Raw genomic sequence first — 25,437 nt, forward strand, 5'->3', positions numbered from 1 at the left:
CAGAGAACATCTCTGGGACACCCATGCCGACCAACTCCACGGCCCCGTGGCTGAACACTTTAACTTCCTCTCCCACTCCACCAAGAACAGATCCGTCATATTCTGTTCATTTCCAATGAAGAAATACGAAATAACCGAGTCTGAATTTGGGTATATATTAACAGGATTTATTTCGAACTAAGCATGGACAGATTATTTTGCCATAACAGGTGGAGAGATTCACTTCCTGAAAAAGCAGCTCAAGTGATATAAGCTGGCATCAAACCGAGTTTGGTCAATACTGAGGCAAGAATACAGCATACAGTCTTGAGTGAAGTAAATAAAGAAACTATCTTAACACCGGAACAAGATACAGTTTAATAAATATGAACGAAGACGCAAGTATTTTAGGATATAATAGAAAAGTGATTTATAGTATATTGAAATGCAAACAGAGATGTGAATTTGTGTCTCTACATTCATCCTAGCTAAATTAATCATTTCAGAAATGCATTTGTTAAATTTCATGAATCATTCGTTGGTCCATTCACGAACCTTGTTAGGTCCTTGTTAAATTCTGAACCATCGCCTTCCAGGTTCACAGTGGTTGCGAATTTAATGTGACAGCAAATTGTGAAGTTGTGCACTGTATGCCAATATCTTAGTTTAAAATATAAGCAATCACAGCTCCAAACATTTCCAAAATATCACTATGGATCTTCCTTGAATCCAAAAAAAATTGTCCCTTTGATCAAGGATTTATAACATTTACTCACATATCTGTTATGAAGGACGTTTTCAAATAACTTGAAGTGCAAATGGTTCACATCAGTCTGAATACAGTAACATTTCATGTGTTACCCCACACAAAAAGAAATCAAGCAATATTCACGAGTTGCTCTAAGCAAGTCTATGATGGACTGTTTTATCAAACAAAATCATTTCCAATGTTGTGAGGGCTCGCCTGTCTTCTGTGCAATGGTCTGAATTTTGTGTCTGACTGCAGATGACACTGGCTGATCTGGGTATAAGTACAGTTTGCGCCTTTCACATTGTTAATGTATATTGCTGACTTTAGTTGAATAAAGTGATGTTGTCCCAGGCATCGTCTGGCACCATTAATTAGACCATTAATTTCCAAATCACGAGCTAGACTATCAGGTGGAGTGTATTGTTCTCATTGAAATGAATGCTCGGAATATTTCTGGTATGAAGAGCCTTTGAACGAGACAAAGTAGGAAAGATGAATTTAGAGTAGTAGAAAGTTTTCATGACAGAGAGAGATCACTTCGCCCATCGCACCTTTATCACGTGAAGACAGAGCCTTCCAGCCAACACCCAATTTATAGCATGTTGTCCATAACCCTGCAGGTGATAGCACTGTAAACATTCGGGAACATTGTGTAGGGTCGAATCCATTATCAACATAGATATGATCTCCAATGCTGTAAATCCTGGCTTCTGGGGAAAAAGTAGGGGCAGAACTGTATCAATATTCAAACAGTTGGTACAGCCCTGAGGAGCTAATAGGCCCAATTCTAAACGTTGTTTCTCAGGACATTTTGACAATTCTTGACTTAATATCATTGTAAACTGACATGAAAAAAATGCAGACATGTTCCCCAGAAATGCTGACAGCAACATACCTTTACTCAGCCAAGATCAGCAACATGAATTAAGAAAGTTTAAAAAAAAAACTTTCTTTTAACTGATTATCGACAACACGGATTTCACAAAGTGCAAAGTACAGAGGGGAATGGTGGAGGGTTGGGTGTGGGTGATGTTCATTGTTCCCTGATGTCTGGTTGCGTTTGTGAGCAACAGATGAACCTGCGAACCAGATTCAGGATGGTATGGTAGGTATTTCAGCAGATATTGTGTACTCGGCATTCTCCCATAAATCAGCAATGATACAAACATTTATTTTTGATGGTGTTTGAAGCCAAAGAAAATTGAAAAATATGGTGGGACAAGTTCCTTTCATTTCTTTGAACTGGTATCAATGGACACTGTCTGTGGACCTGGGGTGGCAGGAGGATCTTAAACAGCAGAATGTGAGGGAACAGAACCAAAGTTGGTAATCCAGATAGACTGGAACCTTTATCACTGGAGGGTGAGAGTTCGGGGGGGCGACCTCATATAAGTTTATCAAGCCATGAGTGGAAAGGTGAATGGCTCTAATTGACATGATTCATACTGGAAATGTACAAAGCTTTCGTTTCAAAAATATCACATATCAATAAACTCCACCTGATAATCTGGCTAGTGATGTGGAAATTAATGGTCTAATTAATGGTGCCAGACGATGCCTGGGACAACACCTCTTTATTCAACTAAAGTCAGCAATATACATCAACAATGTGAAAGGCACAAACTATACTTTTACCCAGATCAGTCAGTTTCATCTGCAGTCAGACACAACTTAAAATTCACACCATTGCACAGAAGATAGACGAGCGCTCACAACAGTGGAAATGATTTTGTTTGATAAAAGAATCCATCATAGACTTCCTCAGAGCAAATCATGTTAACAAACTAGTTTTTTTTATGTGTGTGGGGTAGTGCACGAAATGTTACTTTAATCCGATTGATGTAAACCATTTGCATTTAAGAAGTTATTTGAAAACGTCTATCACAGTAGATACACGAGTAAATTTTACAAATCATTGATCAAAGGGGACAATCTTTTTTGGACTCGAGGAAGATCCATAGTGATATTTTGTAAATGTTTGGAGCTGGGATTGTTTTCAATTTTTGACTAAGACATTGGCGAATTTTCCCTATGGTGGGGGATTTCAACAATAGGGAACATGTTTTTACAATGAGAGGAGAAAAATAAAAAAAAAACATATCAGAGACAACTTTTTACACAGAGAATGGTTTTTGTGTGGGATGATCTTACAACCTTCAGAAGACATTTGGATAAGTAAATGAATATCAAATGTTTGGAAGGATATGGGCCAAGTGCACACAGGTGGGATTAGTTTAGTTTGGGATTATGACTGGCATGGACTGGTTGGACCGAAGGGTCTGTAATCATGCTGTATCACTACATGACTCTGACTATTTATCAATTTTTCTCAATATTAAACAGTGCTGTAGTGATCCTCGAATGAACTGTTGATGTTAGGGTTGTGTCTGAGACTCTGCGAATATTTCCTTCAATGAGAGGAGGGACTAGTTCTCCAAGTTACATAACTGAAAAATAAACTTTCCTCCAGCATTGTTGCTGAGTCGATTTGTTTCTGAGGAGGCGGTGGTTATGGTTTGCAGTTTGCTTTCCACCAACTGGTCAACAGTGAGACAAAATATCTTTGATCCACTGCAGAAACTCCACCTGCTTCCAGTAAATGAAACTGGGAACTCAAGGACCTTTTCTGCAGTGAGTTTAATTGCTGCCAACTATTGTATCTGGCCTATTAAAGGGAAAATGAATAAACTAAAGTAAAATCCTACCAAACAAACGATATTTTCCCATTTACTCACAATGGATACATTTCACTTGGCATTTCTTCTTTATAAAGGAAAGTCACTAAATACAGCATTCACTGTGTGACTGTCAGAAAACAGGACATTGAAGGCAGTGACGTTCTGGTTAGTTCAGCCTGTTATTGAGTATCTTTAAAGCTCCTGAATATGAAGTTAATAGATCCAAAATCCCACATTGCAGTAATATTTGTTATCATCTCAAAGTAAATTAGCAAAATTGAATTGGTTCAAACTCACAACACTTGTTGCACCATTCTCGGATTCATGCATCTCATTAAAACTGAGTGTAACAGCGAATTTTTACTGATTTTCATGAGTTATCTGCCCCTTTCAGAGCTATCAGTGAGCAGAGACATGTACTGTTTATAACCTACATCCGTGGTAATGATTATTGTAATACTCTCTAATTTAACCAAACATTCCTGATGTACCCAGTCTGTTAGATATGGATCTATGGACTGTTCATTAGATGCTCTTTCAAAAGTTTACCTCGGTGTTATGTATCACTGCCAACTCACTTTTTGTTTCTCAGGCACACAGCTTTCCTTTATTATGCATTTTAGGGTCGGAGCAATTTGAAAAAAAAGCTGCAGGGAGAGACATTCTGCAATGTAAGGAGGTGCTTCTAATCTCCGGGTCCAAACTGTTTAGTGACACACACTCACCTTCTGAACATAATCACTTTAGACATGCTCCATATTATGTTGCCTAAACTGAATTTAGAAACGCAGATTAGAAATGGTATCTTATTTTGTAAAGTGAGAGGGAGAGAGACTTTGAGTGACAGCAAAAATAAAGTCACTAATTTTGTTGGTTAATACTATTATTGAAGTTCTTTTTAGCTTTATCTGCTTGTGGTGGAATGTAGAATTAAAGGGAGTTAACTTCTAATTGAATATTCTAAATATAATCACTTTGGACACACTCTGTGTTCAGTGGTCTAAATTGAATTTTGAAATGTTTAGTATGAATTACATATTATTTTGTAGTGGGACAGAGACTGGCAGTATCTTGGGAAAACAAGCTCAATTGTTTTACTAGCTGGTAATATGTTTGAACTTTGATTTTAGTTTTATCTGCTTGTGAATGAATGTAGAAATAAAGGGAGCTAACATCCAAATGAATTTGTTTTTTTTTAAACAAAATACTTGCAACTATCCTGTGAAACAGACCTGAAGCTACTCAATTTTACTTCCACCATTTAAATAAAAACACTCCCAACGAAGCTATTCAGCAAAATAAATATCCCAAGATGTGTATATGTCCATGTTTCAGCGTAACCTCGTAAATACATGATCCCATGTGTTCGGGCTGAGACCAGGATCCAGTCTGAGCCTCCAGCAGGAAACCAAGAGGCGGAAGCTGTAAACCTGCCCTTTCCGATGGCCATATAAATCCTGGGCACTAGACCGTAATTCAACACTCCTGGATCGGCCCTGTTTAGAAAGATCTTGACAGAACCGCTTCCCACAAGTTATCAGAATGATTGCGTCTACAATTTTTCTCAGTTTATTCCTTACTTTCTTATCATGTGAGTGTTTTTTGTTCAAGTCTTGTCTTTGTCACTGTCTCAATGTTAGTCTACCGCAGGAATGTAAAAGACTCAGCCATCATTTAATCTGTATTAATGCTCATGGTTTATTTGTTTTCTTTTCTAAAGGTGTCCAGTCAGAGGTTGTTTTGACCCAGCCAGAGGCAGAAACTGGCCGTCCCGGAGGCAGCCTAAAACTGACCTGTAAAACCAGCGGCTTCGATCTTAGCAGCTACGGCATGTACTGGGTCCGACAGGTTCCCGGACAGGGTCTGGAGTGGCTGGTTAGCTACTATAGTTCATCCAGCAGTAACTATGCACCAGCGATTAAGAATCGATTTACTGCGTCCAAAGACAATTCAAACAACATTTTCGCGTTGGACATGGAGAACCTGAAGATCGAAGACACCGCCATCTATTACTGTGCAAGAGACCACAGCAAGAGGAACCAGGCTGGACCCGTTCAAAAACAGCTCGACGGAACATTTTGTCAATTCCATCATAAACTGACGGTCAGTACGAGTTTTAAATGCAATTATACCAACTGCGATCTGAAGCAGACCTCAGGCTGCCTCTTACAAAACTATCAAAGAGGAAATGTACCATTTAAACTAGCAAACTGGTGACACAATGGGACAATGTTTTGGGCATGTCATATGTACTGCTAACACTTCCATCAATTAAATGCTCGGATAAAATGTTAGTTTTAATATATCTGACAGCTCAGGAAATCACTGCTAATTGTTATGTCAACTATGGCATTAATTCTAAACATGATCAGTACTAAATGGCTCTTTCAAATGAAAATTGAGACCTAGAGTAAAGAACAGAGAATGAGTGTACTGTTCTACATCATTGTGATACTACAGTGGGTACAACTGGGGTGACACTGCAATTATGATCAATACAAAAACCTATTCAGCCTCCACTGTTTGAAACTAGTCAGTGATTACTTCTACAAACTGCCTTAACTTGCACTGCAGTATTAGTTCTGTGCGGTTTAATGCCAGTATCATTATTTAATTTGTAAAAGTGTTGGGTAATTATCAATACACCGTTGGGAATTTTGAGAATCAGCTCATGTGTTACTCTGTGAAGGATAAAACAGTATTAAAGTTTATCAAGAATGATCAGAATTCACAAGCGCAATTATGTGATGAAGATTTATCGTGACTTTATTTTGCCTGTGGTTCTGAAAATTTAAAATGATGGTAGATTTTTGATTTGTTTTATGCAGAGCTAGTTATTGTGTGACCCAGTCCAGAGAATGTAACACTGTGACTATCTTGAATACTGGGGCCAAGGGACCATGGTGACAGTGACTTCAGGTAAGAACTTTGAACTTTCCTAGTGACTTTTTAAAAACTTTCTATTCATGTGACTAATTTCTGAATTAATTGAAACTCAGATTCTGTGCTGAGTTTGGTTTGGGTCGGATTGATTTTTGTTCACACTGATTATACACTTCAGTTAAGGCTCAGCAAATAGTTAAAATGGTGATGATAGAGTCAGTTGCTCAGTGTATCTCTTTTTTTGATCAGATGGGCATTCTGTGTGGCTGGGTTACTTGAAACACCTAATGTCTCTTAATCTGTCAGCTATAAATAATGTTTAATGTTAGTGACCCCCTGACTGTGAGTTTTATTATCAACAACAAACGCTAAGAATTCAAAGATGTTCAAGATATTACCAAACATGATTAAAATATGCTAAAATATCATTATTCATTTCTTGAATATATGTTCTTACCATGATTATATTTTCTCATTTATTTTGTTATTTTTGTTGATGACAAGCAGGTTAGAAACTCATACAATTTTCTTGCGGTGCTATATTGCATTAGATCTGAGTTTGTTTTACATGATTTTGTTGAATTGAGTTGCTTGGAGTTTGGCTTTGCTTTAGTTGATTCAGTTTGAAATGTGTTAATTGTATTCTGACTTTGATTTTACTCGGTTTTGTTGAATTGTGTTGATTGGCTTTTGAAATTGTTTTATTTGATTCTGTTGAATTGAATTGGTTGGATTCTGATTATCTTTCATTTAAATCTATTGTTTTGAGTTGATTGGATTCTGATTTTATTTTCCTTGATTCTGTTGAATTGAGTTCATTGAATTCTTATTCAGTTTGTGAAATTGATCAGCGTTTTCAAGCTTTCTGTAATTGGTGTTTTCTTTCTGGTGAGGAGATTGACTCTCTGGATTACTGTTCATTACCAATATTTATGAAGTTCTTTTGCTTTTCATTAATCATTTCTGCATTTGTTAAACTTATATGACACATTTTTCTCTGCTTGATTGAAAACATTACATCCATTTGTAACTGAATACCAACTTAAGGAAGAAACCCGGAAGTGTGAGAAATGAAAAAAACGAGTTTTTAATATATTGACTTTTTAAAAAAAACTCAGTACTAATTGTAAACTAGCTGAATTTTGTTTTGAGTAGCCTCATTCAAAATAAAATTTGGGACTAAAATCTGAAACTACAGAATTGATCAGATTATGTAATTGAAACTAACTTAAAATTATAATGTGGTAATATTTGTCCATTCAAGTAATTTTGTTTTGACCATGAATTGATTAATCAATATATGCCTTCAACCGCTCTACTGTACTTTGCACAAGATTGTCATGATCAAGAAGGGTGTGCAGGTTGGAAATAAATTGAACTGTTGCCAGAAACGTTACAGCTTTAAGTGTTAAGTCCTCTCACAAACAAGGTTGTTGTTTTGACTTGTTATTTCAATTCAATGTAATCATTAGTTTGCTGGATTCTGAGCAGCTTTGTTAGACTTCAATTTGTTTTTTTTATGTGAGGTTACATCATGTTCTTGGTTCTGTTGAAAATGTTTGCAGAGCTGGTTCTGCTGCAAACACACCGTGTTGTGATCTGGTGATTATTGCTCTGTTGAACAGGGACTGTGCTTGGGTAATATTAAATGTGTTATATTTGGGAAACCGTTTCTGGTTTCATTAATTGTTTTTGCAATGTTTACACGGTTGGTGACAGTGAACCGCTTCAGGTTCCTCATTCAATGCAGTCAGCATGCGAGTTGAAATTTCATAAAGCCTACTATTAAGTGAAAGGCAAATTGCAAAGGTTTTAGAAATGAAGGGAAAACAGATACCTTCGGGCGCCATTTTTACTTAAAATAAATAATTAAGTATGAATCTAATCCATGCTTTACAATCCAAATTTAGAACTCCACTATCTAGTTCAATCACAAGGTCTGTCTTTAAACAGTTTACAAGTCATAGAGAAATAGAAATAGCATTTCAAAAGTCTAATGTTCTAATAGTCCTTGCTCTTGAGCAAAAATGCCATGACTGTGTTATAATTGATCAAGAAACACCTTTCAATTCCGCTGTACACTACATACATATTTTTTCTGGCTGGAAAAGATCATTGGCAAAGACCATTTGGAAATTCTGCTCAATTCTATGAAGAACAGATCAGTTTCATTGCTTTGATCAGTTTCACACGTAACTTGAGTTAATTCATTGTTATGTCCCTGATTAATCTGGATTTGCAGGATAAAAATAAGACATTAACTGAATTATTTAATCTGCATAGTGCTTTAGGTGTTCCCAATCTGTGCATTTTAAACAAATAGTTACATTTTACAACAAAACATCAACTGAAGAGTCATTCTTTCGGAAACAACTGCTATAGTGAATTATGTGACCAAGGCCAAATTTTGAATTAATTAAAATAATCCACCCATGAACTCGCAGGGCAGCATGGTGGCTCAGTGGTTGGCACTGCTGCCTCACAGCTCCAGGGTCCCAAATTCGATTCCACCCTCGGGTGACTGCCTGTGTGGAGTTTGCACATTCTCCTTGTGTCTGCGTGGGTTTCCTTCGGGCGCTCTGGTTTCCTACCACAATCCAAAAGATGGGCAAGTCAGGTGATTGTGTAATTTAGCACAGCCATAGTGTTCAGGGATGTCTAGGTTAGGGTGCATTAGTCAGGGGTAAATATAAATTAGGGGGAATGGGTCTGGGTGGGCTACTTACTGTTCAGAGGGTCAGTGTGGAATTGTTGAGCCAAATGGCTTGTTTCCATACGGTAGGAACTCTACTCTTAAAACCATGGGAATACTTGCTGCAAACGCAGAGAATTCATTTTACATCGATGTGTTCAGACGTATGCAGAGTTCACAAATTTGCAGAAGACATGAACTAGAGGATAACAGTTCACATTGTTTATTCAGACACTGAAAATAGAGTAATATTTATTTTAATTAATACTTGACCGATTTATTGCAATGTAGTGATCGGAAGGAAACTGCTCGCATTAGTTAAGTGTGACAATCATTTGGATTAGATTTCCTGCAGTTTGTATCGGGCCATTTGGCCCAACAAGTCCACACCGACCGTTTGAAGAGGAACCCACCCAGACCCATTCCCCTACCCTATATTTACCCCTGACTAATGCACCTAACACTATGGACAATATAGCATGACCAGTTCACCTGACATGCACATCTTTGGATTGTGGGAGGAACTCCACACAGACACAGGGGAGATTGTGTAAACTCCGCATAGGCAGTCACCCAAGGCTGGAACCGAGCCTGGGTACCTGGATCTGTGAGGCAGCAGTGCCCACATTTACTTAGACATCTGTTAAAGCGGGCAACTGCAGACAGAAGCATGTTTTCAATTCATACCTTTTTAAACATTTTCGTTCATTAAAAGCAGTTAACAAGAAAATGACCTTGCCCTGATTCCTTCAACAGAAATGCTTTCCACACTGGAATGCAGTATTGACTTGATGCAGTGCATGCAAAATCTCCACAGTTCAAGGAACGTTTTAAGAATATGTAAAAATAATTTAGAGAATAATTCATTTCCTCCAGATCTGTGCTTTAATTGGTGATATTTCCCACCTCAATAATTTTGTTAAATACAGTGACTTATTAAGTTTATTAACTCAGTGGTTATTTATGTTCATTGTGAACACATTCTTGTTCACATTAATCCACTGGTTAGTTCCTCGGATGAATGGTCAATTACAGTGACGTGAGGAGTTGAGCAATGTATCCTCTAGGATTTAGTCTGTTGTACAGTTTGTTTCAGTGCTATCTCTGACTAACTTGTCAACGGTCCTGGCCATTTGTAAGTTATCCAGTTCGGATCCCTGAATCTCAGACAGTTCAATTTAATCTCGCGCTTCAAAACCACTTTTATAGGCCAGAAATACAATATTCGATTAGGTGCCTCAGAATTGAGAGCCCTGACTATGTTGTTCTAAGCAGAACGAACGTTTCAGGAACAAAAGGCAGTTAGCAAGAGTTTTGAAATTGGTTGTTGGCAACAAGAGATATTTGATTGAGCGAGGCAGATGGAAATATGCTGGATATATTCTTTTATGCCTCAGTTATGCAGGACATATTTAGTGGCACAATGTAGAATCAGAATTTTTTTGCATCTTTTTATTTGAAAACCTATTATCAGCTTTTAATGTCACTGGCAACGGTCATATTACACTTCAAAACATTTTAATCTTTTTCAAACTAAGTAGACGGTCTGGTGCAGCAACATTCACAGGGGGAAAGAGGAAGGGAGTTCGAGGTTGGAATCCAGTGACAGTGAATTGATGGCAATGCAATTCCTAGTTTTATTCCTCTGTAATTCCCATAGAGTTTGAACAATTTGGAGCTGCTGTCAAAATATTCTTGGATAAATGTTGAAATGTTACTTTCATTGTACAAACATTCTGGAACAATCCCTGGTTTTTGGAAGGTGTTAATAACTAACATGGTTTATGTACTGTCAGAACAGGTGGGCTTTGTTCTCTGTGATAGTGTCGAGCTCATTGTGTTCAGGTCTGTTGTGATGTTGTATAGTGTTCCTGATTCTGTGCCAGGTGGCCTGTGTTCACTTACAACCTGTTAGAGAGGTATGTAACACCATCTCTTATCAGGTTACTTCAGTGCAAGGAAGCAGATTGAGATGTTTGGGTGTTTGTTGGAATTCCACTCACAGAGGCCAGTGAAATGTATTCAATCGCTGTCCTGACTTGTGTCTCTTAGATATTAAACAGAATTTTGGCAGTTAGCAGCCTTTTCCAGATCAATATTTGTTCACAAGCGTTTGGGCATCGCTAGATGGTGTTAATGGAGTAAGTGCTCACTTTATATTAAACCAGTGCTGGAGCTGAATTTGATTGTTCAGTACGGTGGGAGTTCCGCTGAATCCAACACTTGCAGCAGATGGAGATAGCTTTTCAGTTGGTCTTCAATTGCTATCTCCGAACATCCAGTACCTCTGCTAAGAATCCTTTTTCCAACAGGAGTCAAGCCAACGTAATCACTGTTTATCTCAACAGGTGTGAGCTCTTGTGCCAAAAACATGAAAACAATTTGGTGAAGAGGGGGTCTCTGGATGCGAAAGGTTAACCTTGCCTTCTCTCCACAGGACCTGCTGAGTTTCTTCAGAAATTTCTGTCTTTTATTTTGGTTTTCTAGCATTTAAAGTTTGTTGTTTCATTGAAAAAAGTTCTGTTCGATTAAACACGTTCTTCAGAGAAAAGATGCATTTGAACAAATTGCGAACGTTCAGAGATATTAAATATCAGAGAATCATTGAATTTGAGCTCCCTGATCTCGAGCTGGAGTTTCACAAAAAACTATTATGAAGTAACAACCCACTCCAGAGTGCAGTGGCTGCTGTAATTGGGTGGAAGTTATTTTGATCACTCAAATAGAAAATGTCAATGATCTCGTTCCAAATAATCAACAGAATTTTTTTAAAGCATGTGTGAAACAAGTAATTTGTTGAAATATTTTAATAAAAAGTGTTCACCGCCAGTGCTAGCTTAATGAATGAAACAATGTAGGAGCAATGAAGGTAGGAGCAAGAGGAGGGCACTCAGCCCCTCAAGCTGTTCCACCACTTACTTAGATCATAGAGCGTCTGTGAGCTAAATCCGCAGGTCTCCCTTTGGCTAAAACTCTTTAACACCTTTGATTAACAAGCAAAAACTATCCCAGATTTACTGATTCAGTAAACAAAGGGAGACACCATTTCTGAAAGACATTCCTGTGAGTACTGTGAAACAATGAGGCTGGAATTAATTGCTCATGAAAGTAAACTTAAAATCTCTGACTATTTCCAATTGAAACATCCCAATCATCATATTTCATTAATTTAACACTATACTTCCCTGGAATAAAGAAATATAATGTGTGATTGCCTTGCTAAAAATGAGGGATGCTTGATTCCTATTATATGATTAAGACATAGCTCTGTTCCTTCAGTGAAAACACAGTCACATCACACAAAAGGAAAAAATGTCATCTTGTATAGACACACAAGTGCCTCAAATAATTTACAATTCTTCCAGTGGTTGTTTGAATCTCTAGACCGGTGTGGAAGTGTCAGACTTTTTATATCGCCTTGAGAAACCAGTTATCATCAGTCTATTTGAATTGCTGAAGTTTGTGTGGTATTAGCACATTCACAGCGCTGGTAGGAAGTGAGTCCCATGGCTGTGATTGAGGAAAAGGAAACGGGCAGGGAAATAGTTGAGAGTCAAGTTGAAGTCTGATTTGGAGGAAAGCTTTCAGGAGAAGCATTTACATACATGTGCGCCCTTATCCTCAAGGATCACAATTTTGGAACATGCTGCCGAAGGGACATGACAGCATGCAAAATGGAAGCTGAAGAAGGCACCTCGACCCCTCTAGAAGGCTATTCCATTCATGGGATCATCATGAATCTTGCTGCTCACCAATCTTCCCAACACTCGATAGCATTGAACCTAATTGTTTACTATTCAGCAAAAGAATGGTGAACCTTTGGAATTCTCCACCACAGAAATTGATTGAGGACAAAAAATTAAATGATTTCAATAAGGAGATAGATTCCTTCAATCCTTAAAAAAATGCTACAGATATGTGGGAGAAAGGGAAACAGGCTACAATATTGGTTGAAAGCCATGAAAACTTTGAATGGGACATGGTTTGTAAGTTTGCATGTAATGCCAACATTGGTGGTATAATTGGCAGTGAAAGTTATCTAAACGTACAATGACATCTTCTTCAGCTGGGCCAATGGGCTGAGGAGTCGCAGATGGAGTTTAATTTAAATGAATACGACGTGTTGCTTTTTGAGAAGATAAATCAGGTCACAACTTAGAGTTAATGGTAGGGCACTGGATAGTGATGTTTAAACACAGGGCCTTGAGGGTCCAGACTCATAGTGTCTTACAGAGTTAATGGTACGGCACTGGGTAGTGATGTTGAACACTGAGGAACCTGAGGGTTCAGACTCATAGATTCTTGAAAGCGTTGTCTCAAGTACCTAGTGTGTTGAAGGTGTTTTGCACATGTACCTTCATTGGTCAGAGCACTCAGTGCAGGAGTTAGGGCTTCATGTTGTAACTGTCCAGAGGAAGTGGTAAATGCAGAGATAGGTCCAACATTTAGAAGACATTTGAACAGCTACAGGAACAGGATAGGTCTGGATGGATATGGGCCAAAGGCAGGCAAGTGGAATTAGTTTAATTTGGGAACTCTGGTCAGCATGGATGAGCTGGACCAAAGGAATTGTTTCTGTGCTGTACGACTTTATGACTCACTGACTTTATGGTGGAGTAGGCTCAAAGTTGGAAGGTGGTGAGCAAGTGAGGGGCTAGATTGGGCATGTGGGAGAGTTTGGGCTGGTAGGCTGTGAGGTGTTGGCTGGCTGCTGGGTAAGCTTGCATGCACTCTGTCTGGCAAGGTGGCATCAAGGTAAATGGTAATGGTCACAGGATTATTTGTTCAAATTGTGCTTAAAGGTGACGGGTAGTTTGAGCTGAAATGCAGGAGGTCTGTCTTTGCCAGACAGGTTTATAGAGAGGTGGGCAGGATGCCAGGCTGGTTAGTGTAGAGGTGGGCAGAGTGCCAGGATGTTTCGGGTGGAAGGTCATTGTAATGAAGTGACAGGTGGACGTGTTGTCAAAATGCAAAGCTCGGAGTCTGGCAAAATGGTAGGTTGTAAAGCACAGATGCGAAAGGAGCTCGGATGCAATGTGCTCAGGTTGACTTGGTTAAGATGTAAGGTCAGTGATCAAGGGCTGAGGTCATGTCTTGGGTAGTGGGCTTTTGTCAGAGGTTGTGAAAATGATGGTGCCAGGTGCAGTCAGGGCCAGATTCACCATGGGCCAGGTGCAGGGCGGCAGGAGTGTAAATGAGTGAAAGGAATTGAGATCATATGTCCATCTGGAATATAGAATACAGAACATTACAGTGCAGTACAGGCCCTTCAGCCCTCGATGTTGCGCTGACCTGTGGAACCAATCTGAAGCCTATCTATCCGACCCTTTTCCATTTTCATCCATGTTTATCCAATGACCTTTTAAATGCCCTTAAAGTTGGCGAGTGTACTATTGTTGCAGGCAGTGCGCTCCATGCCCCTACTCCTCTCTGAGTAAAGAAACAACCTCTGACATCTGTCATCTATGTCCTGTCCTGCTAGCCATCACTATTCAAGGAAAAAGACTTTCACTGTCCACCATCTGTTTATCTTTTATGTCTCAATTAAGTCACCTCTCAACCTTCTTCTCTCAAACAAACACAGCCTCAAGACCCTCATCCTTTCCTCATTAAACCTTCCCGCCATACCAAACAATGTCCAGGTAAACCTCCTCTGAACTCTTCCAAAGCTTCCACATTCTCTCTATAATGTGGTGACCAGAACAGTACACAATACTCCTAAGTACGGCCCCACCAGAGTTTTGTCCAGCTGCAGCCTAATCTCGTGGTTCTGAAACTCAGTCCCTCTATCGATGAAAGCCAACACAAAGTATGCCTTCTAAATAACTCTTATCAAACTGGCTGGCAACTTTTAGGGATCTATGTACATGGACACCGAGATCTCTCTTCTCAGCTATACTACCAATATGGATTGCCTTGGATGTGTTTTGTGTGATAGGGGTTGTGTGTTCCGGGCATGAATGGGTAGGGTTTGTCAATGTGAGTGGAAATTTAGGTCTAGACAAAGTAAGTGCAGTGGTTAGTCTGAAAGATGAGGTTTGGTGGTGAACTGCGTGTCAATTTGATAGTTATTAAAGTTAAAGATTACCAGTTCATTTCTCAAATCATATTTACGTAAATACTCAGCTGTAACACTCCAAAGTCTCTGAACCTTAATGGTCCTCCATTTTTCAGAGGCCTCCAGAATTCAGATAATTGTAAATTAGATGTTTCAACTTCCAGACAATTGGCATGAGTTCAGCCGTGACAGCCCTCCTCCCCGTCCCAATGCTCAGCTCCTGCCTGTGCTGCTGCTGCAGTGACCTTCCTCCCAGAGAGAACATTCTGCCTTGCATTGATAAGTGAGGAAGGCTCACTGGACCTGATTTCCAAGTATGGGGACAGCAAACACGCGGGGACACAACTTTAAAGTGAGGGGAGATATGTATAAGACAGATGTCAGAGGTAGTTTCTTTACTCATTGAGTAGTAAGGGAATGGAATGCTTTGCCTGCAACGGTAGTCGATTCGCCAAGATTAAGTCATCATTGGACAGGCTTGGATGCTGCCTGAACTGCTGTGCTCTTCCAGCACCACTAATCCAGAATCTGGTTTCCAGCATCTGTAGTAATTGTTTTTACCTAGGGATACAGACATACATGGAATAGTGTAGGTGGGATGGGCTTCAGATTAGTATGACAGGGTGGCGCAACATCGAGGGCCAAAGGGCCTGTATTGCACTGTAATGTTCTATGTTCTATGATTCACTCTGATTTTTCTCCGGGGGTACTGCCAGCTGTTGGGAATTTCCAGCAGCACGGTACCTAGTGGGGCAGCACGCTGGTTCCGTGGTTAGCGCTGCTGCCTCACAGTGCTAGGGACTCGGGTTCCATTCCAGCCTCGGGTGACTGTCTGCGTGGAGTTGGCACTTTCTCCCCATGTCTGTGTGCGTTTCCTCCCACAGTCCAAAGATGTGCAAGCTGGGGGAATTGCAAATGTTGTGTTCAGTGATTGGGAGGTTAGGTGCATTAGTCAGGGTTAACTGTAGCATAATAGGGTAGGGGAATAGGTCTGGATGGGTTACTTTTCAGAGGGTGGGTGTGGACTTGTTGGGCCAAATGGCCTGTTTGCACACAGTGTAGAATTTCAATGAATCTGCATTTCCTTAGTTTGTATTTTGTGAAACTTCTCTGCTCTTCACAGCAATCCAGTAAAAGTGTCAGTTGGTGAGTTCTTCAAAGTTACTGGGGTGGGATCAGGATGTTCTTCTTCCTAAATTATATGGCAATGGTCAAGGTCGAGGGCATGTTTCTAAAGAAGGAACCAATGATCATGATCAGCAACTGGTAGGAAACAAAAATAAATTCCAGTTATGCTGTAGACTCAGTGGGAGCATACTGGCAAACGTTTACAGCTGAGGATACATTTGAGTAACTGATAAGGTCAAATGAACAAAAACTAACATGCTCAATTGGTCATCCTATTGTAGAGACACCATCTCCCCCCACGCTTTATGGCCTGGTCTCCTCCTGTCAGGAGCACGACACCGGTTCTGCGACCTTTGGTTGTTTGGCGATGGACTATTCCCCTGACGTCACCAAGGTAACCTGGAAGAAAGGTGGGGAGTTAATCACGACTGGATTTAAGACTTATCCATCAGTGAGAAACAAGAAGGGAACCTACACCCTGAGCAGCCAGTTAACCCTGCCCGGGTCAGCAGCAGATTGCCCCAGCAAAATCTACTGTGAGGTTCAACACAGCGGGTCACACAAGAGCAAAGAAATGCCATGTTCAGGTATGTGTTGTGGGAACTGAGATAAACAGAGCATCTGGGATTAATATGAAGAAGGCATTATTTATAACCGTTTTCACAGAATAACCTTATACAGCACAGGAAAAAGGCCCTTAGATCCATCCAGTTCACGCCTACCAATAACAGCCACCTAACTATTCCAGTCCCATGTGCCAGCACATGATCCATTGCCTTGTTTGACTTGCCCTTGCAAGGATGCATCGCAATACTTCATACTTATTATGAGGGGCTCAGTCTCTACATGACTTATAGGTGCTGAGCTCCAGGCTAACACCACTCTCTGTTTGATTTTGTTTTCCCCTGAGATCCACTTGGAAGCTCCTGGCCTTACCTTCACCCTGTGCCCCTGAGCCATTGATCAATCCATCAAGGGGAAAGGTTTCATCCAGTTGACCCTGTCTATGCCTAAAATAATTCTAGACATCATGATAATCTTCTCCCTAATTCTCCTCTGCTCCAAGGAAAACCCCTGTCTATCTAAACTAGTTTCATAACTAAAACCCTCCAACCCAGGCAAGATCCTGGCAAATCTCATCAATACTGCCTTCAGTGTAATCACATTCCTTCGATAACATGCACACAACGCTTCAGTATGGCCTAACCAGTGTTCTATTAAGTTACACTTTCATCTCCCTACTCTTCATTGTCAATGTCTCGGCTCATAAAAGAAAATACCCTTTCACCTTCTTAGCCTCTTTATCCAGATGACACAGTACCATAGGGGATCGGTGGGTACATGCACCAAAGATCCTCAGGCCTTTCCAGGGTTCCACCATTCAAAACGTCATACCTCACAGATTCTTCTGCCGAATTACATCACCTTATGCTTATGCAGAATAATTTCCATTTGCAACTTCACTTCACATACAACCAACCCTTTGATATCCTCCTGCAATCTAAAGCCATTATGCTCATGACTTACCAACATGACAGTTTTCATTTCATCTGTGAATTCACTGGTTAATCCTACTAAATTTGAGTCTTAATCATTGGTATGTAAGAGAAATAACAAGGAAATCAAACCAATCCCTACAGAACACCAGGAGACAAAGATTTCCAGTCACGCAGACACCCGATGACTATTATCCCCTGCTCCCACCACTCAGCCAGTTCTCGATCCAATCTGTCAAATTAACGCAGATCCCATTGGCTCTGATTATTTCTATCATCTGGACATCGAGTTATCTCTCTGAAAACTACTATCAAATTCTTACACATGACTTCCTCTCAATAAAACCGTGCTGAAAATTGTTGATTTATCTTCCAAATGAAGACTAATTTCACTTCTCAATAGTTTCCCTACCACTGAGATGAGCTTGACAGATCTGTGTTTTCATTATATATACCTTCCTTAGTCCTGCATGACAGTGCAACGTTGGCTGATCTACACTCACTTGGCACAACTGCTGTGGCCAGAAATTATTGTCAGCGACCCAACTATTTCATCCTTTGCATCGCTCAACAGCTCGGTATACTTTTCATCTGCCCCGGAAATATAACCACTTTTCATTCAGCAAGACAACACAGAACATCACATCATGTGTCCTAATTTCTGAAAACTACATCACAACACCCCTCCATGTTTTCTGTCCCCATATTGTCCCTCTTCCGAGTGAACACTGGCACAACACGTTCGTTTTGACCACAACCTAATCCTCCGGCTCCACTCCAGTAATACACTTAATGGGCATTACTGTTTCCAGAATAATTCTTTTATTATGAATGAGCCTGTAACTTTTAAAAATATTTTCCTTTATTTTGACTGCTATTATTTTCTCATGGTCCCTTTTGCTCTTCTAATTCCTCTGTCTTTCAAACTCCCCCTTGCACGTTCTATACTCCATACTAATTCCTATTGTTTTGAGATTTCAGTTTAAACTGGAAGCCTCCCTTGTTTCTCTTTATCTCACCCTCCATGCCCTTTGGTGTCGAAAGCCCACTGCATTCTTGGTCCCACTCAGTGGCTTCCTGGGAAATATCCTCCCTGTGATTTTCTTATCTCTCTCTTAAATGTGTCACACTGCTCTGACTCAGATTTACCAATAAGTGTCAGCTTCCAGTCCACTCTGGTCAAGTCATTACCTGATCTTACTAAAATTGTCCTTCCCCTTTCCAGAACTTTGGGCCAATTTCTATTCCTTTGCAGTACAATCTGAAATCCAACTGATTTACGATCACTGTCTGCAAAGTACTCCACCATTGAGGTTTTACCCACTGGGTCGACTTCATTCCTAAAAGTTAAGTCCAGGTTCACCCCTCTATTGCAAGGTTTGGATTAAAATTCTCAGTATTAAACACATACTTTGTTAAAATATTCTCCTGGGGGCATTTTCAGAATTCTGCTCCCTCTAAATTTTTGATAAAATGAATATCCAAGCCTATGTTGAGGAAGTTAATAACCTCTTTTCTCATTCCCCGATTTAATTTACATTTCTCTGAAATTTTCCCATGTATGTTCACTTGCTCTTTTGGACCTATAGTAAGGTCTATCGTGCTCTCCCAGTAGTTATGTTTGCTGTATTTTGGTTTTGAAGTACTATCCATTTGCCTTTTGTTCGAGGAGGTATCCATGATTTCATTTCTCTTTACAGCTTAAAATACTCTTGTCAGAATTGCGACAGAAGCAACATTCTGTACCCCACACCCCCGCTCCCATCCTTTTCCATCTTCCCCTGTCTCGCCTGAAGGCACTAAATCCTGGAATGTTGAATAGCCACTCCTGCGCCGCTCTCAATATGTCTCCGTGATAGCAACCGCATCATTTCCTCATTTATGCCGGTAATTCATCTGCCTTGTTCATCAGACTCTGTCATTAAAACGAATACCATCCAACATTGCTATCTCCCTTCTGATGTTACCGGCCTATAGTTTCTCTGCCTCCTTGACTCCCTTGCTGTGTCCTATAATTTTAGCCTTTCACATTGTCCTGCTGATCTTTCTGTGTGGATCCCAGCTTCTCCAGCACTCTGCACAATTATGATTCTTGTATCAATTAACCACAAGAAACCTTGATATATGAGAACTGATTGTATTTGTTCTGAAATTCATCAGATAATTTATGCGATGTGTTTCCGAATGATCTAGGTATTCTCCCACCAACTCTTGTCCTAACTGTGAGCTCCAGTGAAGAAATCGCAAGCAGCAAGTTTGCAACCGTCGTCTGTTCAATCATCGATTTCCATCCGAAGTCAATCTCCGTGAGTTGGTTGAAAAATGGCCGACCCTTGGATTCTGGCTTCTTCACGAATCCCGTGTGTGAGGCAAACGGGAACTTCTCGGTGACGAGTCGGCTGATGGTCCCTTATGGTGAATGGTTCAACAGCGCAGTCTATACTTGCCAGGTCACTCATGGAGAGAACATTCAAAGTAAAAACATCACCGCACTCCAGGGTAAGAGACACACACTGAGAGAGCTACAAATCATTCTGAACTCAGATGTGAATCAAACATGCTCATTTATCAGGCGTAGTAAACAGTACGGTACAGCTTCTCGTTTCCCAACATGCCACGTATCGCATTTCAGTTTGAGTGTTACATTAGCATTGCTCATGACTCAACATTTTGGCAAGTCAGAAATGCATGTTTCCTCTCTGTTGAAGATAGATATATAGACAGTGAGCTTTGTTAAATAGTTTATTGCCTGACCATGCTGGGAGAGGCGTTCAGAGGACCGCTTCAAGGATACGTTTGGGGGTGTAGGGGGATATTGAGAGATATCTGATTGAAACATAGAAAATACTGAGAGACTGAGGTCGGGTGAACGTGGAATAGATGTTTTGACTGGTAGGCCAGACTAGGACCCAAGGGCACAGTCTCAGGGTCAAAGGGGCACCGTTTAGAACTGAGATGTGGGGAGAAATGTCTTCAGCCAGAGGGTGATGAGGCTGTGGAACTTGTTGCTGCAGAGGGCTGTGGAGGCCAGGCTATTGTGTGTATTCAAGCCAGAGATAGATCGGCTCTTGTTTAGACAAAACAGTAGAATGGATTTAGCCCGAAACGTCGATTTTCCTGCTCGTCGGATGCTGCCTGACCTGTTGTGCTTTTCCAGCATCATTCTGATCTAAGCTCTGGATTGGCCGTACAGCCTTATTCTGATCCTCTATCTTTTGATGTTGTGGTCTCAAAAAGACGTGGTTAAAATAGGCAGTGACCCTTACTTGAAAATAAATCAAAATGCGTTCAATGCTTCATTCCCTGCTCAGGAATGACCTGTTGGCCTTGGACATTGTACGACATCGATTTTTATCTGGTACTGAGCTCTTTAACTTCATTTATGGGATCAGACCACAGACCAAGTGGGTATCACATCAACTGGGATAAACGTGATCTCACTGAGCTTCTTTAAGATGGTCTCTGCAATTAGTGGATGAGGCAGGAGAATAAATTCTGGTAAGAACGGTCCAATAGGGATGAATGAACGAGGAACTCGAGACAGGCTCATTTAGCCTGGTTTGGGGTAGCGATGTTTACCTAGTGAGTAGTGGATGTCTATAAAATTAGTGCACATTTCCATCGCGTTTGTAGATCAATTTAAGACGCTTTTGTTTGTTTTTTTCTCCCCTGCTCTATGAAGAAATTAAAAAAACGCACCTTAGTAAATAAAGTTAAAGTACAGACCAGTTATAAACAAACTGAATGGAGGGAAAGACTGAAGGAGATGGGTGTCCTTTTCGATATCCAATGCTGTACTCAATGTCTTGTTTTCCGATCTACTCCAAACACAGCTCACGAGGAACAATGGCATAAATTAGAGAATGACATCACACCAATAACGCAAAGTATTTTTGATCACGTTAAATATAATGAACAGAATTTCCATGACTGTTCACCACTCCTGTAACACTTTAGAACTCTGCAAAGAGAATAATTATTATTTATTATAATTTGTCTAAAATGTAGGATGTGATTTGGCAGTCAGCATGAGCAGCAGCATTTGCACCTAAGGGTTATGAACATGGAAATGAACTCATTATATTGAGATTACTCTTGTCACAAGTATCAATAGATGGTGTTACGTGAGAGACAGACTCTGAAAGAAAGGTAATTCCATGGGTTACATGATGGTATCTTCGATCATTTTATTTTTTTCAGGTTTCACTTGTTACAAGGCCAGTGTTCTTTAGGAGTAATTACACAGGGTATGTCATAGGTAATCACAAATGCTTTCAGAAATCAAAATACATCAACAACAGTAAGCATCGTTTCAACAATAGTTGGAGTTGCCATTTTGAAGGTGGTGTCTTCACCCTGTGAAGAAGTAATCTGAAGATTGGCTGTTTGTATCATAAAGGGGCATTTTTCATTGACATTGATTTTTCTTTCATAGAAGATACCGAGTGCCACCCTAACAGCGTTAAAATCCTCCCACCGCCAGTAGAACAAGTCTTACTGGAGGCGACGGTGACGTTAACCTGCGTTGTGTCCAATCTTCCTTCTGGAGTCAACGTGACCTGGAAACAAGAAAAGAAGCCTCTGAAAACAGAGATTGCTGACCAGCCTGGACAGAATCCCGAAAGCGTGATCAGCAAATTAGACATTTCTACTGAAGCCTGGCTGAGTGGTGTTACTTTTGAATGTGTAGTGTACCATCAGAATCTACCGACTCCGCTGAGAGACTCCATCCACAAGGAGAAAGGTGAGCGGTGAGATAAAAACACAAAGGATCCCATGTGTAATCCAGATCCAGTTACATCAATGTCAGGCTTTGATTGGTAATGAACAAACACCATTGGAGTATTAATGATACATCTGAAGGCAGGATAGTTAGGTAGTTGATTAAGAAAAAGATGGACCAAAGGATTTTGTATTCTGATTAAGTCAGATAAAGTGGGAAGAAGCCTGGGTTTTGACGTCACCATCAGCAATGACAGGTGGACAGAATGTCCTTGTTGTGGGCTGGAAACATGGAGGCAACTTTCACATGAAACTCTACTTTTTTTAACTGGACAGAATGTGTACCATTCTGCTCCTTTAGTAAACGGAATTGAATAAATCCCAAATTAAACATGGTATATTTTAATATTTAGTGCAATTGTGATATTGGTTCAGGATTTTTTTGGTTGATTTCTATTTGTCTCAAATATTCTGCAGTGATTAATCCGCTGGAACCATCAGTGTCGGTCCTCCTGCCACCAACAGAAGAAATCTCCGCTCAGAGGTTTCTCTCCATCACCTGTTTAGTGAGAGGTTTCTCCCCCCGAGAAATCTTCGTCAAGTGGACAAACAATGACAAGCCGGTGAATCCCAGTAACTACAAGAACACTGAGGTGATGGCGGAGAGTGACAACATCTCCTTCTTCATGTACAGCCTGTTATCCATTACAGCGGAGGAGTGGGCCAGCGGTGCTTCTTACTCCTGTGTGGTGGGGCATGAAGCGATTCCACTGAAGATCATCAACAGAACAGTCGATAAATCCAGCGGTAAACCGAGTTTTGTAAACATTTCGCTTGCACTGATGGACACTGTTAATTCATGTCAATAAAAATCTCAAAGTTGCATTTAATATTTCAACAGAAGTAATAGAAGTGTTTTTTTCCCCTCCAGTTGTGAGTTAAATACTAAATTAATTGTTTCCCACCCTGACTTCCATTCCATCTGTGTAGTTAAAGTGGATTATTAACAGGTCTAGGACAAGTGTCTTGTGCAGTTAATGTTCTCTGCTCAGATACACCCTGGGTCAGAGACAGAGTAAAGATCACTCATTGCATGATTCCGCCAAATACCTTATCCATCCTAAATCCCTCTGTGACAAAATCTTTCAATGTCCATTTTATGTCAAGGGTAGAGCACGAGTTATGAACTTGGTGTTCTTGATTCCCCCGATTGGACACTCTTACAAAATTCATGTCAGTTTTAAACTGCCACATTGCACCAATTGGAAATGTAAATTTAAGACACGTTAAAATTAAATTTGATTGGAACATACCAATCGTAAATAGTTCAGAACAGTTTGAATGTAACCTTTGTTTCTGGGGAACTGCCAGGGATCTTGCACCAGCGCATGAGTTGACAGAATGTATCTTCACTTTCACACCAAAGAGAATCAACAGATAAGTTGTTGTGAAGCAGAGGGGAGGGGAACGATGAATGGTCTGTCCTCTTGCTCCCTGTGAAGAGTTTTCATGGAAGATGTCCTCTGTAATGTAACCCAGTTGCTAACAGGAACAGTCAGCTTCTTGCTTACTGTCCAAAGACTTAACATTTCCATGCAAAATAATACCTTTGAAGCATGTTGGACATGCTTGGCTCTGTTAACAAATGATTAACATTGATTCCCATAATCCAAAACTGGTGTTTGCATCGTCCCGATTTGTATTCCATAGGTTTGTCTCAGTTTTCTGGAGCACATGGGATCAATTCTGGTATTCGAATACCTGATATCATTTTGTTTCACATACAGAACTCAAGTAGAGATTTTCTAATAAATATATTCAGAAATGTTATATCTGGGGCAGTGAGGATTTGAACTCAAGACTTTTCTCTCAGAGACAGAAATTCTATCATTGCAACAGAAGTGTTGCTCATAAAAGACTTATCTCTCCATGACGACGGGAAATGTTTCCGACAACACCAAGGTCAGATCTAATTATGGGCAATCCATTAAAATTCGAACAATAAATTAGAATAATAAAAATTGCAGTCTGGTATAAGAACAGATACAGAGAGATGATCACAAATACACTCGTAATGACACATATACGAGCTCTCACCTAAAGACACATATTTATGTGCACACTCAAAGTGCATATAGATAAGATGTCACACATGCATACTCACACAGACCCACACATGCAAATGGCACTTGAACACTCTCTAAGCTCATACAAAAACTCACATACACCGAATGAAAATCATTTGCACAAATGAACAGGGGTACTCACAAATAACCATGAGAAACATAGACACACGGTAACACACAAATACATTTACATTCATACAGCACAATGCGTGCAGACATACACGCATGAACACAGATACAAATTCCGAAAAATGTCCTCCCACTTGTCAACTCACACAGGCATGTAAGTGCACAGAGATAAATATTAATATCATAATTTTCCCATTTTCAGAATCACAAACATACAGAGGCAGCTTAATTAGTTATTTTTAAACCACATTGATCAGTATGGATACAATATCACACGTACACACAAATTCAGAGTCTCACATGCAGACACACAAGTGCATAGATCATCAAATAGAGGGGTGTTTATTAAATAAGGATAATGGGCACAAGCATCAGCAAGCATCCACAAACAGTAACACAAACAAGCTTCTCAGGAGATGGTTTGGGAAAGATTGTCACACAAGCAAACATCATCATATAAATATAAACATCCATCAAAGCATAAGATTGCATGCTAACATTTATTAAGCATAAACATGAAAATAACCTAATGTAGGTAGGATCTGAAACGGACACATAAGCACACATTTTAGATAGCACTAATGAAAAGTGAACACTCACAAAGACATTGCAAGATAAGCATAGGGGCAGCAACGAAGTGGCATATTAGCGTGATGATGCTTACACAATGTGAAAAGACCAAAATTTAGGTACACAAACACATGAGCACACCAGCAGTAAAAGAACCGGAATATGTTTATTCATGCACAGACTCCAACATGGGCAAGAGTGAAGTAAGAGACTCTCATAACCACA

The 25,437-nt window shown here is 40.0% G+C and overlaps 1 gene segment (V, D, J or C); it reads left to right on the forward strand.

The window, feature by feature from the left end:
• The first annotated feature begins 4,950 nt into the window (after positions 1-4,950).
• LOC140492681 (Ig heavy chain C region-like) lies at positions 4,951-23,265 on the forward strand. The segment is given in 7 exon segments: positions 4,951-4,999; positions 5,129-5,429; positions 6,284-6,327; positions 16,451-16,756; positions 19,859-20,164; positions 22,101-22,409; positions 22,865-23,265. Coding segments are annotated over 7 exon segments (1,707 nt in total).
• Positions 23,266-25,437: the final 2,172 nt, after the last annotated feature.

Source organism: Chiloscyllium punctatum, chromosome 21 (assembly GCF_047496795.1).
Source record: "Chiloscyllium punctatum isolate Juve2018m chromosome 21, sChiPun1.3, whole genome shotgun sequence".
In the NCBI taxonomy this organism is placed as follows: Eukaryota; Metazoa; Chordata; class Chondrichthyes; order Orectolobiformes; family Hemiscylliidae; genus Chiloscyllium; species Chiloscyllium punctatum.